The 18,579-nt window shown below is 33.8% G+C and overlaps 1 protein-coding gene across 1 annotated transcript; it reads right to left on the minus strand.

Annotated features, from left to right (window-relative positions):
• Positions 1-17,141: 17,141 nt before the first annotated feature.
• LOC127104308 (uncharacterized) lies at positions 17,142-18,363 on the minus strand (the record flags this gene model as incomplete). The annotated part of the gene is made up of 3 exons (XM_051041498.1): positions 17,893-18,363; positions 17,294-17,386; positions 17,142-17,216 (listed from the first exon to the last, which is right to left on the minus strand). Coding segments are annotated over exons 1-3 (639 nt in total), but the record flags the coding sequence as incomplete, so codon positions are not given.
• Positions 18,364-18,579: the final 216 nt, after the last annotated feature.

Consider the following 18,579-nt stretch of genomic DNA (forward strand, 5'->3'; position numbering starts at 1 on the left):
TCAAGAAGGATCTTGGTAATGATTGATGATTAATGTCATTAATCTCTGTGTTCTTTCCAAAGCAGTTTGTGGCGCTATAATTTTCTTCCAAAATAAGATTCTTGCCATAAGTGGAAGTCTTCATAGCTAAGTCTTTGGTGATTGTTTTCTGAATCAGAGTGTTCAGACATCAGAGTTTTTGTTCAGCAAGTACATCTTCAGATAGTTGCTTACAACTGACTGTCTTCAGAGGTTCTTGATGTCTTCCTAATTGATTACGTCAGAGTATAAAAGCTTTAGATCCTAGAGTTCACTCTTCTGCTTCAGGGTGTCTGATATCTATTTCTTTGTTAAGCTTTGTACGCTTCCTTTGTTCAGAGTCAGAGCTTCTGCTTGCGTACCTTCTAAGTGGTCATTCTGAACTTGTGTATGTATCTGATATATGTCTATCTGACTTCTTTTTTATTAGAGTCATGCACACTTAGATAAATTTTGTTAGGGTATCATTTTATTTCATCCTTTGTTATAATCAAAATCTTAGAGATGAGTTGTAGATACTGAATTTTGTCCTTACACCCTAAAAAAGGACTATGATTGGATCATATGGGTATGAAAAAAACATAGAAAGAGAGACCATCATACGTGTGATGACTTGCATCGTACGCAATGCATCTTTTATGGCTCTATTGTGTATGTGATGTTGCACGATGGTGCGTGTGATTTTTCCCGAAGCTTCACTCTTTTTCTCCCTTTTTCACCCAAATTTTCATTAAGCCCACAATCTTCACACTTAGTTATTTTTTCTCATTCTTTGGTCTTGTGAGTGCAACTTTTGTTAGATGTATTTTACAAGATGTCAAAAATAGGATACTTTAGTGTGAATGTATTGGACAATATCCTCTGATTCTTTATGTGTATCTTTGCATTAGAATGCATAAAAGCATTTGGGAACAACTTGAAAAAAGTGTCATGCATCAAAAATACATGAAAAAGATTTTTTTGTGAAAATTTACAACATAGGTCAACACATACGTCTACAGGTCGACCTATGGAAATACTTTTACTACTATAGATCGACCTATAGAAACAAAAATGCTATAGGTCGACACCCATTCTGTCGTATTGAAGCCTATAGGTTCTGGATCATGTGTTGCCTCTTCAGGTCGACACATAGGCAGCGCGTGCTATACCTAGGTTGACACATGACCTTACACAGGTCAACCTATCCGTTGAACAGGTCGGCACATGACTTTCATAGGTAGACCTATCGGATGATTTTTTTCAAAAATTCATAATTTTTCCAAGTCTTGTGCATTCATTTTGTTTCCAAACATGTATGCATATAAATATTTCATACATGCATCATTGTCTATTAAGGTTTCTAGTGTGTAAAACCTACATGAAATCAGGATTTCAAAGAATTCTCATTCAACCTCTCTTCTATGCATACACACAATCAAACTACACATAATCATTTTATGATTGGGTGCCATATATACTAGGGTTGATAATGTCCAATTAGGTTGTTTGTATCGTTGATATTGGGTTGAGAACTTGGAGGTTTCAAATCAGAAAACCAAGGTGGGATTTTCCTTCAAGATCGTTAGGGTTTGAATGTTTTAGACAACATTACGCAGTCCGGATCCGATCGAGTGAAAGCCTTGGGACAAGGGGTGCCTTGCAAGGAAGTAGAATGAGACGGTTGATCGCATTTGCAAATCTTGGGTTCAAAAAGTGTGTGCTTGGAATCAATTCAACCTATTGAAAGCTTTGAGGAACAAGGGGTTTCGTTCAAAGAAGTAGCGTGAGAATAGTAAGTTGAAGCGACATTGTTGGTTACTTAATTAATCTTTGATCAAGGTTCTTAGAGGTGGTAGAATCAACATCAAACCTAGGGTTTATAGGGTTAGAATTCTTCATCTCTTGTGTTCGTACATTTGCGAAGTAAGATATAATATAATATCTCAATTGAAATTTGAATTGAGGGCATACGTAACCATAACGAAGTCGATTGGGGAACTGCATAACCAAATCCTTGTGCATTCATTCTCTCTCTCTCTCTCTCTCTCTCTCTCTCTCTCTATATATATATATATATATATATATATATATATATATATATATATATATATATATATATATATATATGACAGTTAGTTGTTAGTGAGTTATCGGTTAGATGACTCTGAATTGGCATGGCTTATAGTTAGTTTGTTGTTATGAAGTGTCTCAACAAATTCTGAAAATGATCAGCCTTCAAACTAGTAGCAGAGTCATACCATTCCAATCAAGGTCAACTGCATTCTCATGGCCAAGACTCAAGATTAATCAACATTCAAAAAAGGTTATCATGGTCAAGACTCAAGATTAATCAACATTCAAAAAAGGTTATTGTTATTTGGTCTTGCAATGTTAGTAGGTTGGATTGGACTGCCATGGTTGTTTAATGCATGGTAGTATTAATTTATTGGTAGGTTAGTTAATTAATTATGCAGCTTCATTTAGAATTTGAAATTGGAGTTTTGATTTTAACTTCCATTTTAGAAAATCTTTCCATTATGAACTGTTAGTTGGATCATTGAACTTGTTATAAAAAACTAAGTTGTTATGGAATGATGAATTTGAATTGGTGCAGTCAGGTTTCAAAATTGGTTCGTTAGGGATTGTTACTTCTAATTTGTTATATTAAACTATCAGAAAGAAATTGAATGGCTAATTTGTTAGCATGTGAACTAAACCCTTTTATAATAATTGAAAATTTCTAATTTGGCATTGCTAGTGTTATGTTTATGAATGATTTGTAAGTTATCATTTCAAGTAAAATTCAAAACTATAGTTTGGATAGCATGAAAACTTAATGGTTATGTAATTGGCATGTTGAAACTGAATTGGATTGGCTATATGTTGGCTCTGCTAAAACAAGGTTGCTCATTAGTTAGTCTTGTTGCTATATTGGTTAATTGTAGTTAATTAATGAGAGAGAGTTATAGGTTTAGTAGGTGAAATGGATTAGTGAAACCAAGTGATAGTTTGAACAAAATATGAGTTAGAGATTTGTTAATGCAACATCTTCTTTCGAGTTCTTGGACTGAGTTGCTACTGCTATGATGTGCTTTTCTCATCGATTTGTAAATTGTCTATTGCATTGATCCTTTGATCAATATTATTTCGATCATAATTTTGAACACATTTTGAAATTGGTATTATTGTGTAGATCATAAACCATTTGGTTGTGATTGGATTTCTAGAACAACAAAACCACGTAGAATTCCAAACATTATTGATTGTACACTAAGTGTTTGACAAATTGCCTCACTTGTATTTTTGTGTGAATCATCATTGGAGATAGACTTATCCGTATAACTTTGCATTCAACTAGTTGTGATTAGTTATTGTTGATCGATTTGTGAATCATTATCATACCGTTTCCTTTTATACGCATATCCGAGCTCTTTGATAGCGGGTTCGGCTAGACAATTTTTTGATCCAGAATATTTGTAACTTGTTTTTATGCCATAAATTTTTCAAGAAAATTTTCTGTCAAGTTTTTAACTCGGGATCTATTCACCCCCTCTATATCTAGTATTATCGTCTAACAAATGGTATAATGAACTCAGGTTCATTTCGTGCTTAAGATTTGCTTATTAGATAATGGCTAACAAACATAAATGGGCGAACAATAAAGCAAGAATTTTCACCGGCAAAAATTATGGCTATTGGAAAGCTTGTATGTGTATCCATATCAACTCGGTTGATAAGGGTGTATGGGACATCATTGTCGTGCCACGATAAACGGTGATTAACCAAAAGAGAAAGAGAAAATTGTATTTTAACTGATAGACGGTGATTAACCAAAATAGAAAGAGAAAGTGGTATTTTAACCGATAGACGGTGATTAACCAAAAGAGAAAGATAAGACGGTCTTTTAACCGAGAATCGGTGATTAACCAAGGAAATGGTATGTTAACCAAGACTGATTATTAACCGAAAAGGAAAAAAGATGGTCTTCTAACTGAGAATCAATAATTAACCAAGGAAATGGTATGTTACCCAAGACTGGTGATTAACCAAGAAGGAAAAAAAGATGGTCTTTTAACTGAGAATCGGTGATTAACCAAGGAAATGGTATGTTAACCAAAAGGTGATTAACCTAAAGAGAGGGAGAGAAAATGGTATTTTAACCGAGAATCAGTGATTAACCAAGGAAATTGTATGTTAACCAAGAGGTTATTAACCCAAAAAGAGAGAAGATGGTCTTTTAACCGAGAATCGTTGATTAACCAAGGAAAGGGTATGTTAACCAAGAGGTCATTAACCCGAAAAAAGAGAAGATTGTATTTTAACCGGGAATTGATGATTAACTAAGGAAAGAGTATGTTAACCAGGAGATGATTAACCCAAAAAGAGAGAAGATAGTCTTTTAATCGAGAATCGATGATTAACCAAGGAAAGGAAAACATATATCCAAAGAGGAAAGTGTTGTAGATGTGTTGAAGTGTTGAGATCTTGTCTGTGAGGAATGAGACTTGACAATCATTTGATTCGAATTGAACTAAAAGCTATGAAAGAAGGCGAACAATCTGAATAACTAGGGCCTACGCCTCGTACGCAGAGGCACTCTAGACAAGGATATGAGTAATCCCTCTTATCCTTCTTTGTTGCTTAAGGCTCGTGGCGTGTAATTCTCATTATGATTAACAACTGTTGAAAGAAGATTATTTTATTTATGCTTAAATGATGAAGCATTGATCCAGTCTTGATGTCCCTTTTGTAGTCTTGAACTTGAGCTTGACTTGAAGGATCAGGTGCAAATGTCGATGCAAAGGACTAATCCTATCAAGTGATTGAGAGGCTTGTGATCATTTGACTAGATAGAGGAATCAGGAAAGCTATGAACAAGTGATTAATCGATCAAAGATGACTGTGATCAACCAATCAATTAGGGACAAAGATCATGCTAAAGATGATTTAGGCACATGGATTTGATAAGCAACCCTAATTCTAAAGAAACTAATTAAATATAAAAAAATCTAAGTATTAAATCCAAATTAAAATCTAATACGATCTAATCACGTTTCTATTACTATCTCAAGAAATTAGATGTTTTTTTCATGTACATAAAAAACTAAAATGTGTAAAAAGAGTATTTTTATGAATTTTATGAATTAAAATAATATAAAAATATTAAAAGTGTACATATGAATTAAAATGTGTAGAAAATTATTAAATAGTGACTTAAAGAAAATATATTAAAAAGTAAAATAAAAATGACAAAAAGAAATTAACAAAAAAAACTAAATCATGGGGTGTAGCACAACATAATGGACCAGAAGGGGTGTAAATTGCAATCTATGTGGGCTTGGTTTGAGAAGCCCAGCGTTCAGGAGGCCATATTCAGTGGGGGTTCATGAAAATAGCATTGGGCTTAACAAAGGCGCAATTATGGTGACACATTTAGGAAAAGTAACAGTGTTAGTTTTTAAGTGAAATTGAAGGGTGAGTTTGTTAGGAGTTTCACAACGTTAACAAATTTTATTAGCTTCAATCAGGTTAGTTAGATGGGTTACTTGATTCAACCGATTTCTATATGTGTCGGTTCATTGCAGTTAAGTTCAGTTATGAAATGAGTTAGAATTAAGTGGACATGTTAGTGTTTAGAGGAAAAAAGTTAGTTAAGTTTGTTTTAGGACAGTTAGTTGTTAGTGAGTTAACAGTTAGATGACTCTGAATTAGCATGGCTTATAGTTAGTTTGTTGTTATGAAGTTTCTCAACAAATTCTGAAAATAATCGGCCTTCAAACTTGTAAAAGAGTCATACCATTCCAATCAGACTCATGATTAATCAACATTGAAAAAAGGTGATTGTTAACTGGTCTTGCAAGTTTAGTAGGCTGGATTGGACTGTCATGGTTGTTTAATGCATGGTAATATTAACTTATTGGTAGGTTAGTTAATTAATTATGCAGCTTCATTCAGAATTTGAAATTGGAGTTTTGATTTTAACTTCCATTTTAGAAAATCTTTCTGTTATGAACTGTTAGTTGGATCATTGAACTTGTTATAAAAAATTAAGTTGTTATGGAATGATGAATTTGAATTGGTGCAGTCAGGTTTGAAATTGGTTAGTTAGGGATTGTTACTGCTACTTTGTTATATTAAACTATCAGAAAGAAATTGAATGGTTAGTTTGTTAGCATGTGAACTGAACCCTTTTAGAATAGTTGAAAATTTCTAATTTGGCATTGCTAGTGTTATGTTTATGAATGGTTTGTAAGTTATCATTTCAAGTAGAATTCAAAACGAGAGTTTGGATAGCATGAAAACTTAATGGTTATGTAATTGGCATGTTGAAACTGAATTGGATTGGCTATATGTTAGCTCTGCTAAAACAAAGTTGCTCATTAGTTAGTCTTGTTGCTATATTGGTTAATTGTAGTTAATTAATGAGGGAGAGTTACAGGTTTAGTAGGTGAAATGGATTAGTGAAAACAAGTGATAGTTTGAACAAAATATGAGTTAGAAATTTGTTAGTGTAGCATCTTGTTTCGAATTCTTGGACTGAGTTGCTACTGCTATGACGTGTTTTGCTCATTGATTTGGAATTGTTTTACAGGGTTGGCATTTGGAAAGAGGGTGGACTATGTAGAAGCTTAGGGTACCATGGCCCGTCAATATGGGAGCTTTGCATAACACAGAATTATGGCTCAAATGTATGACTAAAAAGTCAACAGTTGAGGTCAACTGTAGGTCAAATGATGTATTTTTTTGTGTAATTTTGTAATCTTGGATTTGTAATGTAATTGGATATTTGGAAATGTAAACTTCGGATGACTTTGTAATGCAAAATGAATTTGTAAGTTGATCTTTAAATGAATTTCCTTCAAGCTTAGTTTGGATTGATCTTCTGCTAACTTGAATCTTGACTTTGAATCATGAGACTCATATGATTGGAGCAATCCCAATTCTCATAATCTTTCCTCTGTTCGGAGATACTAGATTCTATAAGAGAAAGTGGTCGCTTCTTCCTTAATTCATGGTCAAAATCCACACATCCAAGAACAATTTTCATGTTTGCTTTCTAATCCTTAAAATAATTCCCATTAAGGACCGTGACCGAATTCATATTAGCATATATCAAAGCAATTGTAGCTGAAAATAAAAAAAATAAAAAACTTTAAATATACACACATTAAAAGAAAACTTTAAATATACACACATTAAAAGAAAACTGAACCATTAATTGTTCAAATAATGGCATAACTCCTGTCAAGATACCTAGTGCGCCATCAATATCAAGTCTTTGTACATTAATATTAACTTATAATGGTACTCTTGTTGTAATGATCAAAAATTGATAATAAAACATGTCAAATAATGAAACTCTCTTTGAATTGATTTATCATTCACATGTGAAATCTTATAATTATCACATATGTTACCATCACAAGTGTGTATAAAATCCGACCAAACATCAAGTGTCATTTGGGTCATTTAATACTTGCATGGATAAACACACAAAAAAAACATTTAACATTTCTTGTCAGTAATCACCATAAAAAAAGGTCACTTTGGTACCTTTTCATTTTTATTGACTCATTTAAAATGTTAAAATATTGCATAAAATACAAACCAGAACCAAAATTTGAACAAAACGTACCAAAATTAATGGACAAAACAACTAAGGAACACGACCATGCAAACCATCACGACTTGGATGTGTCCAATTAGTGTCTGCTTTATTATGTGAAGCACAACAAAATAAAACATTTCTGAATTTTACAAAAGTAAAAAAAAAAGACATTGAATAAGACAATGTGATGGTCTGGAGTCATGAACCATGACGGTCGTCACCATGTAATTCCTATCAGGGATCACCCATTCACACAACAATGACGGTCGTAATTAAAAAGAGTTACTCACCAGCTAGCGTTGACAGTCGTTAGCTAGTCACGCCCATCAATTGGGACTCAGAGCGCGATAGTTAACCTGTCATCAAGGTGACGGCCTTCATCGCTCCCATACTGCAATTTTCGCTGAAACAACGACAAATCCAAAACAATTCCAAAATTTGTTAAGTTTATCTCAGCACCCAACACGAACTTGATGAAGCACATCATAAAAAAGAACCAATATCATGATTTACAACATAAAAACATAAAACTTACACAAATTGTAAGATCAAAAGAGATCCCAATTTTGGAACCCTAATTTCTGTAGTTCCCAAAAAATCAAATTGAATCAGGTATAAGTGGCTCTGATACCACTTGTTAAATTTAATCTATACCGAATGATTTTTACCCATATAGAAATCAAGAACAAAATCATAAACTAATCTCTATGAATCCATATCCTATGAACATATATCCTATGAATCCATACCCAAATTTAAGATGAGAATGAAAGTGGAAGCATACATGAGTTTGTCATTGGAATTGCTGAATAATTGCGGGGATATGTGATCTTCTCGTTTGTAGAGTGCCTTGGGGTTTCTTGATTCTCTTCTAATGGAGATGAATAGAGGATCCTAATAAACCGTATGAATTGTTACTCTACAAGTGAAGACCATAACCAATATAAGTAACTACCTTATGGTTACTTCTCAATTTCCAATATTTTAATTTGACCCTTCATCAAATTAAGATATTGACATATGGTATCTACGTAATAACCTTTCATGATATATATGCCCTTATCTATATACATAATATCATTTAGACCACTTTAATTTTGACTAATTAATTAATTATCATAACACATTAAAAGTTATATTTGTGACCCAAAATTCTAATATGACAAGTGTTTAATATTGGATTTGCAATTATTTCTAAATTTAGAACATCAATAAAAGCATGTAAAATTGAAAGGTACATCCTTTTGGCTAATTTTATTATGTAAATTTATAATTGTATGAGTTGATAATAAAAAAGAGATTCAATTTAGCATTGTTAACACAATCATAAAGTGACACGATGTTTTTGGAAGTATACTTCTAGATTTATTCTGGAAGTATATTTCTTGATTTTTTTACAAAACGAGGGTGTGACTAGTTTATGTATGAATTTAGTGTAAATGGATATAGGCTGAACTCCGGGCTGAATTCAGAGACTCATTTGGGGTGTGTTTTGGTGAGGCTTAGGGTGCGTCTGAAATGCATTTCCAGAATTAGATGGGCAGTTTTAGATTTGAATAGATTGTTTTTCCATCACTTAGGATGGGATAATCAATTCTCTTGTATAACTAGGTCACTTGGGCTAGAGCATGTTGGGCTCGACCAACCCATTTGACCGTTCACAGTAGAGCAATTTAAAAGGAGGGGGTTAATTTTTCCATCCTTATGAATGCTACCACACAACAATGAAAAATAACAAATACCCCCATAAAATCCCGAGATGCATTTCCAGACACACTATTTTTACACACTCATCAACATAAATTGGTGAACCACCCTTATTTTGTCAAAATTTAGTCTAGATCTGCATATTAGAAATATTCTGGAGATTGGAGATGCATATCCGAAATATTCTGGAGATACATCTTTATAAACTTCTTTGAAGATTTTTTTCAAAAAGCATTCTAACTAAAGAAGTCAAGAGATTATTTCAACCGCATGACTTAATAACATATCTTGTAATGATGACTTGCTACCAAGACCGAACCAAACAAATTTTATCGAAATAACCTCAAGCTACTCCATTTTGTTGACATTGTCAAGAACAAAATAAAACATTTTTGAATTTTACAAAAGTAAAAAAAAAAGACATTGAATAAGACAGTGTGATGGTCTGGAGTCACGAACGATGACGGTCGACACCATGTAATTTCTATCAGGGATCACCCAGTCACACAACAATGACGGTCGTCATTAAAAAGAGTTACTCGCTAGCTAGTGTTGACAGTCGTTAGCTAGTCACGCCCATAAATTAGGACTCGGAGCGCGACAGTTAACTTGTCATCAAGGTGACGGCCTTCATCGCTCCCATACTGCAATTTTCGCAGAAACAACGACAAATCCAAAACAATTCCAAAATTTGTTAAGTTTGTCTCAGCATCCAACACGAACTTGATGAAGCGCATCATAAAAAAGAACCAATATCATGATTTACAACATAAAAACATAAAACTTACACAAATTGGAAGATCAAAAGAGATCCCAATTTTGGAACCCTAATTTCAGTAGTTCCCAAAAAATCAAATTGAATCAGGTATGAGTGGCTCTGATACCACTTGTTGGATTTATTGTATACCGAATGATTTTTACCCATATAAAAATCAAGAACAAAATCATAAACTAATCTCTATGAATCCATATCCTATGAATCCATACCCAAATTTAAGATGAGAATGAAAGTGGAAGCATACATGAGTTTGTCATTGGAATTGATGAATGTTTGCGGGTATGTGATCTTCTGGTTTGTAGAGTGCCTTAGGGTTTCTTGATTCTCTTTTGATGGAGATGAATAGAGAATCCTAATAAACCGTATGAATTGTTACTTTACAAGTGAAGACCATAACCAATATAAGTAACTACCTTATGGTTACTTCTCAATTTCCAATATTTTAATTTGGCCCGTCATCAAATTAAAATATTGACATATGGTATCTATATAATAACCTTTCATGATATATATGTCCTTATCTATATACATAATATCATTTAGACCACTTTAATTTTGGCTAATTAATTAATTGTCATAACACATTAAAAGTTATATTTGTGATCCAAAATTCTAATATGACAAGTGTTTAATGTTGGATTTGTAATTATTTCTAAATTTAGAACATCAATAAAAGCATATAAAATTGAAAGATACATGCTTTCGGCTAATTTTATTATGTAAATTTATAGTTGTATGAGTTGATAATAAAAAAGAGATTCAATTTAACATTGTTAACACAATCGTAAAGTGACACGAGGTGGTTGTTTTCGGAAGTATACTTCTAGATTTATTCCGAAAGTATATTTCTTGATTTTTTTTTACAAAACGAGGGTGTGACTAATTTATGTATGAATTTAGTGTAAATGGATATAGGCTGAACTCCGAGCTGAATTCAGAGACTCATTTGGGGTGTGTTTTGGTGAGGCTTAGGGTGCGTCTGAAATGCATTTCCAGAATTAGAGGGGCATTTTTAGATTTGAATAGATTGTTTTTCCATCACTTAGGATGAGATAATCAAATCTCTTGTATAACTAGGTCACTTGGGCTAGAGCATGTCGGGCTCGACCAACCCATTTGACAATTCACAATAGAGCAATTTAAAAGGAGGGGGTTACTTTTTCCATCCTTATGAATGCTACCACACAACAATGAAAAATCACAAATATCCCCCTAAAATTCGGAGATGCATTTCCAGACACACTATTTTTACACACTCATCAACACAAATTGGTGAACCACCATTATTTTGTCAAAATTTAGTCTAGAATCTGCATATCAAAAATATTCTGGAGATTGAAGATGTATATTCAAAATATTCTGGAGATACATTTTTATAAACTTCTTTAAAGATTTTTTTTTCAAAAAGCATTCTAACTAAACAAGTCAAGAGATTATTTCAACCGCATGACTTAATAACAAATCTTGTAACGATGACGTGCTACCAAGACCAAACCAAACAAATTTTATCGGAATAACCTCAAGCTACTCCATTTTGTTGACATTGTCAAGAACAAAAAAAACCTTTTTTTTTTAGAGTTTATGCTTTATTATTGAAACTCCTTAGTAAGACATTCTTTATTTTACTATACACGTCTCCATATATATCTCATCTCAGACAAAATAGTCCGTTGGAGATGTAACAAGCTATATTTCATTGAATTCTAGCTCACATGATTGAGGAAACACAAACCATCAAAGAAGTTATTGATTGAATTATATAAAGCTTTAGAAATTGTATTTTTACCTATTCCACTGACATTGCTTCACCATATCTCTATCATGTGGACTACATCATCCGAACCAAGATTCAAAAAAATATTTTTCTTACTTTACAATGTTGGAATGAAAACGGAAGTATGATATTATCTCTGAGATAAGAGAAATCTAATCTGCTCTCAAGAAAAAAACTATAGTTCAGGGGCACACAAACAAGTTGACGCAATTGACGGAATTATCTCGAACATTATATGAAAAAGGTTAGGAGTGAAAACATTTTTACGGAATACATCTTTGAAATTCAAAGATGCATTTTCAAATAATTTTTTAGACAGTGTTTTATTTGTAATGCTTTTGCTAAAAAGAGATACATATATCTTGATTTCAAAATAACACACTAATAATGAGACAGGGTATTGGGCAAGTGATACGGGTCCCACATACGTGATTTTTTCAAAAACGTGATGGACTTTTTTGGAAGAAAAAAAAGGCCAAGCACATTGTATAATGTACACGTGTCACAAGAACAACATCTAAGTCAACAGGGTCCTCCCTCTTCGACATAAGTAGTAACTTGTTAGGTTGTTGTAAGTGCTTATCCTCTACGAGATTCTTTGTCACTCACTCAATGTACTTTCTATCTATGGGCTTAATTGAGTGACGCAAAAACAAATGCGTGACCTTTGATTAATGATGGAAATAAATGTACTATCATATCAAACATATACTAATCAAATGATTATTTTTGTAATATATATCAAGTATGTGATTGCTTAACATTGTAATACTAACAAAGTGTATTCGATTTCTTCACAATGATTTATAATATGAAGACGAGAGAAGATAATGTTGGCAACAACTGCGTGTGATTCTACAAAACCTCATTGGTATGGGATTGAGTTTTTGATATGGAATTGAGTTGAAGAATCACACGTGATATAAAATTCTTCACAACTTACCTTTTACCACTTGTGATCATCATTCCAGCTGTCGCCCACCATTCAATCCACCTTATTGTGTGTGCATTCTTCTAGTAGTATGTTTTGATTGATGTCAAAAATAGACCACTTAGTATTTGTGAATCTTGGACAATATCCTCTTAATCTAGGTTTGCATTTTCATAACTAGGAGTGTATAATCATCCTTATATGTTTAGAGTCATATACTAAGTCAAAAAATAAGGTTTTGTGTCAAAATGAATTTTATGCATCAACTCATAGATGGTACACGTAAACTCATACTGCACAAATAACGTGGGAAATTATTTTCACTCAGCATGCATAAACTCTTATTTGCTACAGGTTGGTGCATGAAATTATTTTCACTCAGCATGCATCAACTGATAATTGCTACAGATTCACTACAACAAACAAGACCTTAGACAGTGCTTTTTTTAGCCTTAGACAGCGCTTTAAAGCGCTGTCTAAACCTCCGCTGCTAAAGGTTTAGACAACGCTTTTTTAAATCTTAAAAGCGCTGTCTAAGCCCCCCTCTTAGACAGCGCTTTGGCCAAAAGCGCTTTATAAGACCCTCTTATTTTAAATTTTTTAGGTATACCTTAGACAGCGCTCTTGAAAAGCGCTGTCTAAGCCCCACCCCCTTAGACAGCGCTTTGGCCAAAAGCGCTTTCTAAGACCCTCCTATTTTAATTTTTTTAGGTATACCTTAGACAACGCTTTTCAAAAAGCGCTGTCTAAACCCCCCCCCCCCCCCCCCCCTTAGACAGCGCTTTTTACAAAAGCGCTGTCTAAGGTATACGAAAATTTTTGAAGCTTTTGTTTTAAACCACATTTTTTCCAGGTTTATAAACCAGAATTTCTACCTGTTTTCAACCAGATTTTGACAGACAATTATCACATTTTATATATGCCATTTTGGCCTTTTTTCTACCAATTTTTGGCTAACAAATATATATATATATACCAATTCAAACCAATTTTGCCTTAAATGTATCAAAATATATACAAATTTATGTACACATTTACAAGTCATAACATATACTACAAATGTACACATTAATTACAGAAATTTATGAACAAACATTGAGCTTTATCATGAATTGACACCACTCCTCTTTGATTTCGTCCACTTGATCCTTTGTATAAAATGAACACTTGAATTCATCAAAGTACTACATAATAATATAACATATTTTGAATTAATTCCAACTATTTAATTATATGAGATATGTGTAAATATAAAAATAACTCATAAGTTAGAAATACATACATCGGTGGGAATCTTTAATCGGCCCAAAGCAAGAGTATCTCGCATAAACCTCAACATGAAATACCCGCAATCTATTTGATTACGTTGTTGAGGACACTACATATGAAAAAAAAAATATGGATTATAAATCCTAAGTTTTATCAAGTGTCATCACTAATATAATAAAAAATGTGGTAATTAAAAATATACCGCCACTTTAATCCATGTAATGGAGTTGGCGCCCCTCCTTGAGGTTTGGATATCTCGTTGGGCCCGAAAAGCTTGTAGGACGCTAATAAAATAAAAATGAAGCAATTAGAACAATTCACATAAACTAAGAAAATTTTTGAACATTCTCACTTACGTGTCAATTAGGACCTTCATATCCGGGTATGTTGTCCAATCATTTCCTAACGAGTCAAGATAATACACAATTTCTCGGATAGGATTGATTGCGAGCAACAACCAATGTCCACTGTAATGATTAGGCAAATGTTAGATGGTAACTTGGAAAATAATTATAATAGATGAATTTAGAATGAAATGCTAACCCGGTATTAAACGGTATAAAAAACAACTTCTCCGCATCTTTATTTTTGCTATATACTACTGTTGCCCCTTTCAACAGGATGTGGGCTTTCCGTAATCCAAGCATAGCATGCATAAGTGTGTAATAAACAGGTTCAGAATGAATATCAACCTGCACGTTTCAATAACAGTTTAAAAACCACTTTCGGAATTGCAACTAACAGAAAAGGCCAGGACAAAAGTTCATACCACCCTGCAAACTATAACAGAAGTTCTTAATTCATACCAGAAACGGAATAGACCAATTGTCATAACAACATACCATTATACAAGTCCACGATAACATTATATTCATAATTCACAAAACTAACCAATATAACAAAACAAAGCCAAATTAAGTTACACATCCACTCAAGTCCAAATTGAAACTAACATTTTGATTTGTAACTAACCATTGCATTTCATATAAGTTTAACATTAATTTCATGAGCATTGTAACAGATTTTGAAGGATATATAAACGAAATTCCAGTTTCACAAAAGCAATTTTCTTCATCCATTCCAATTTTTAAAGATTCACTCATTCACAAAATTCCAGTTTCACAGAAGAAATTCTTCATTCATTCATGAAGCAGAATTGTCATATATTCATCCATGAATTTTCCACAAGTCAGAAACGACACAAATCAAAAGTTTTAGAACATACATAACAACGCCACAGTTAACATTCCACAGGAAAATAAGTATACCCTTAATTAAATCCTAATAATTACACATAGACATCATTGAAACTCGCTAATAAAAAATTACCAAAAGTGCAAGAATTAACCGTGGCAGCCCACCCCAATTCGGTACAGATGCAAATTCTGAAATCAGTTCGAAACCAAGGTAGTACATCCTGCATAATTATCACAACAGAACGAATGTTGTAAGTTAACATTAACCAATATAACTGAATCTAACATAATCATGTAATACCGTCACTAACCCTACTTCAAGTTATTAACATGGTTTTCTAAACAACTCACAATTCAAACCATTCAAACAGCTTTTTAACAACATAGCAGTATGTTATAACCATCGTAAACGACATTTTAATCGAGTTTTACTAAGTATCGGTGGCAAAATTCTCAATTAACTTCAAATCCATTACAATTATTAAGTTGTTGGCAAGTGAGCAACTCAAAACACACTAGCTAGTGCTGTCTAAAACGAGTCGTTAGCAGATTCCCAAAATTAGTCATAACAACTTAACTGATACAACTTGCTGCGGTAACAGCTCCCGGCGCTCATGCCCAATGACAAGTCATGCACCAAGACAATCATTAGCATAGCGGAAAGTTTCAGCAAGTAAGTTCTACATCAAATAATCAGGCAAGTGTTTGGTCATGGTATTGGCCTTCACTAATAATGTTTCTGATACTAATAGGCCATGACAGATCTCACCATCAACTTGCTAACAGATTTACTAACATCAATCTAACCTTTTGTAGTAACATAATTTCAAAGCAATCGATTATAAATAAAACTAACAGAGTCAAAAAATGGGAAATAACTAACAGCAGGACTTTGACTAACAGTTAAGTTTTTTTTTCTAATTTCATAATAACCATGACTAACTAGTTCTCTAACTTAACCTAACTAATTTTAAATTGATTTGACAGACTTGTAACTAACAAAACAAACTAACATTTTAACAGCAGAACTTCCAACCACAACAAACCTTCATAGAAGTAACGTGCAAATCCAGCTGAACTGCAAGCTAAGGTCCAATTTTGACTTATCCCTGCAAGCAATACAACTATTTTAACTGATGGAAATAATTAATAGAAAATCAATTCACATATAAAATTAACTTGCAACTAACAGAGTTTTAACAAAAATCCTAACAACCTGCCCTAACATAACTAACCTGCCCGATCCGTTGCTCGATTTGGTTGAGAATCCCATGTATATAACAGTGCAATCAGAAGCTTTTCTAGTTTTTTCATTCCTCACCTTCAATCTTCACTCTTCACTCTCAAGCTCTCTACCCTCATATTCAGAATCGATTGCTTTTTGCTCAAAGATTAGAGCTCATTCTTCACAGTTCATCTCTGAGAAGCTCACTTCACTTCCCTCTCGCGTGACCACTTCGCCACGTAACCACCGCAGTGATGACTCTGCAATTCCATAACACAGTTCAGAAGAGTTGAAGAAGAAGAAGAATCGCAATCACATTTGAGAAGAATAAGATACATAACGAGTGACACAACAAGAGGAAGAGAAGCTAATACCTGCGATTCTCTGAAAATCCACCGCACCGGAATTCTGAGCCGGATTGGAGTTGGATCCAAATTCGATCTTCCATTCGCAATTGGTGTTTAACATTAAAAGTAATATGTTCAATTATAAGGCATTAGTTGTCAAAAGTTACTAACAATGGAAAATCCAAGTCTTGAGACATGAGAGTTTGGGCAGTCAGCTGTTAACCTTAACACCATCCAACTTCAAACATAATTATGATTTTGAAAATATATAACAAAAGAAGCAGAGAAAACAAAGAACAAGAGATAACCTGAATCCGTGCTCCAGTAGAAGCTTGCATACTCTTAATTGTTTCTCCTCCTTTACTAATTATAAGGCCGACCTAAGAAACCAAATCAACTATAAACAAAACACTGTAGAAAGTACATGGGTGTACATATTTCGGGCAACTTTGCACACCTTATTGTTTGGGATTTGCATCGAAAATTCATCACCCCCAGATTGTGCAGCCATCCGTCTAGTACCACCACCGGCAGAAGCCCCGACTTCAGCCTAGTAAAGAAGCAACTCTTATCAGTGATGTTAATGGTTACATTTCCCCCAGATTATTACAGTTAAAAATCAGTAGAAAACAACCATCGTCAATGACGCTTCACTAACAGGTTACAGTTAAGGCCATTCGACTTTGAAGATCATTTTAACAAATTCCGCACAAAACAATCATACTAAAGTTACAAAATCAGTTCAAAACAAATACTGTCAGCAATATTTCACTAGCAGGTTACAGTTGCAGTCATTCAAACCTCACTAGAGCAAATTAACCAGAAAACACACCATATTACAAATAGAAAGTCAATTCAAAACCACTCTTATCAGTGAATTTTCCCTGGCAGGATACAGAGCGCACTAAGTCCAATATAATTTAAGCAAATTTATCATTAAACAGTTCACATTACATTTACAAAATCAGTTGAAAACAACTCTAACCAGTGATATTTCACTAACAGGCCAAAGTTACAGTGATTCCACAACATAATTAGAGAAAATTTAAAACAAACCTCAGCAAGGACTTCATTGATAAGTTTCTCAGCAGAAGCAACAGCATCAGAAGTACCCATAAGCTCAACCATCCTCATAGTAGAATTAGGATCCGCATCCATATCACGAGTAACCTGAATCTTAGCCCCAGACTGCAACTGAAGATACTTAATAGTCTCACCTCCTTTCCCAATAAGAACCCCAACCCTACCATTAGGTATCTCAATCTTCTTACTAGAACCACCATAAGAACCAGCTGAATATTGCGGCTTCAAATCGTAAGAATCGAAGCCAGATTGAGGAGCACCATTATCGGACTTGGAACGTTTAGGATCGAAGGAAAGTGGAGGAGCGCCGCCGGTGACACTGAGGAGCCGAGCGGCGGCTTCTTGAGCTTTCTGTTTAGCGTTTGCGACTTCGAGTTGAATGTCAGTGGCGGTGGGTTGGTCTTCATATTTGCGTTTTAGGGCGTATTGTGGTTCTTCCGCCATCGTGACAAACCCTACCAATTCCATGCCTTAGACTGAGAACGAAAATAGAAGTCTGAAATTTAATTTTAATTAGACCTTAGACAGCGCTTTTGTGGAAAACGCTTTCTAAGATATGCCTTAGACAGCGCTTTCCAAAAGCGCTTTCTAAACCCCCCCTTAGACAACGCTTTTGGTTTTAATTTTTTTTTTAATTTAAAGACTTTAGACAACGCTTTA

The sequence above is a fragment of the Lathyrus oleraceus genome, chromosome 7 (genome assembly GCF_024323335.1).
Source record: "Lathyrus oleraceus cultivar Zhongwan6 chromosome 7, CAAS_Psat_ZW6_1.0, whole genome shotgun sequence".
NCBI classification, from domain to species: Eukaryota; Viridiplantae; Streptophyta; class Magnoliopsida; order Fabales; family Fabaceae; genus Lathyrus; species Lathyrus oleraceus.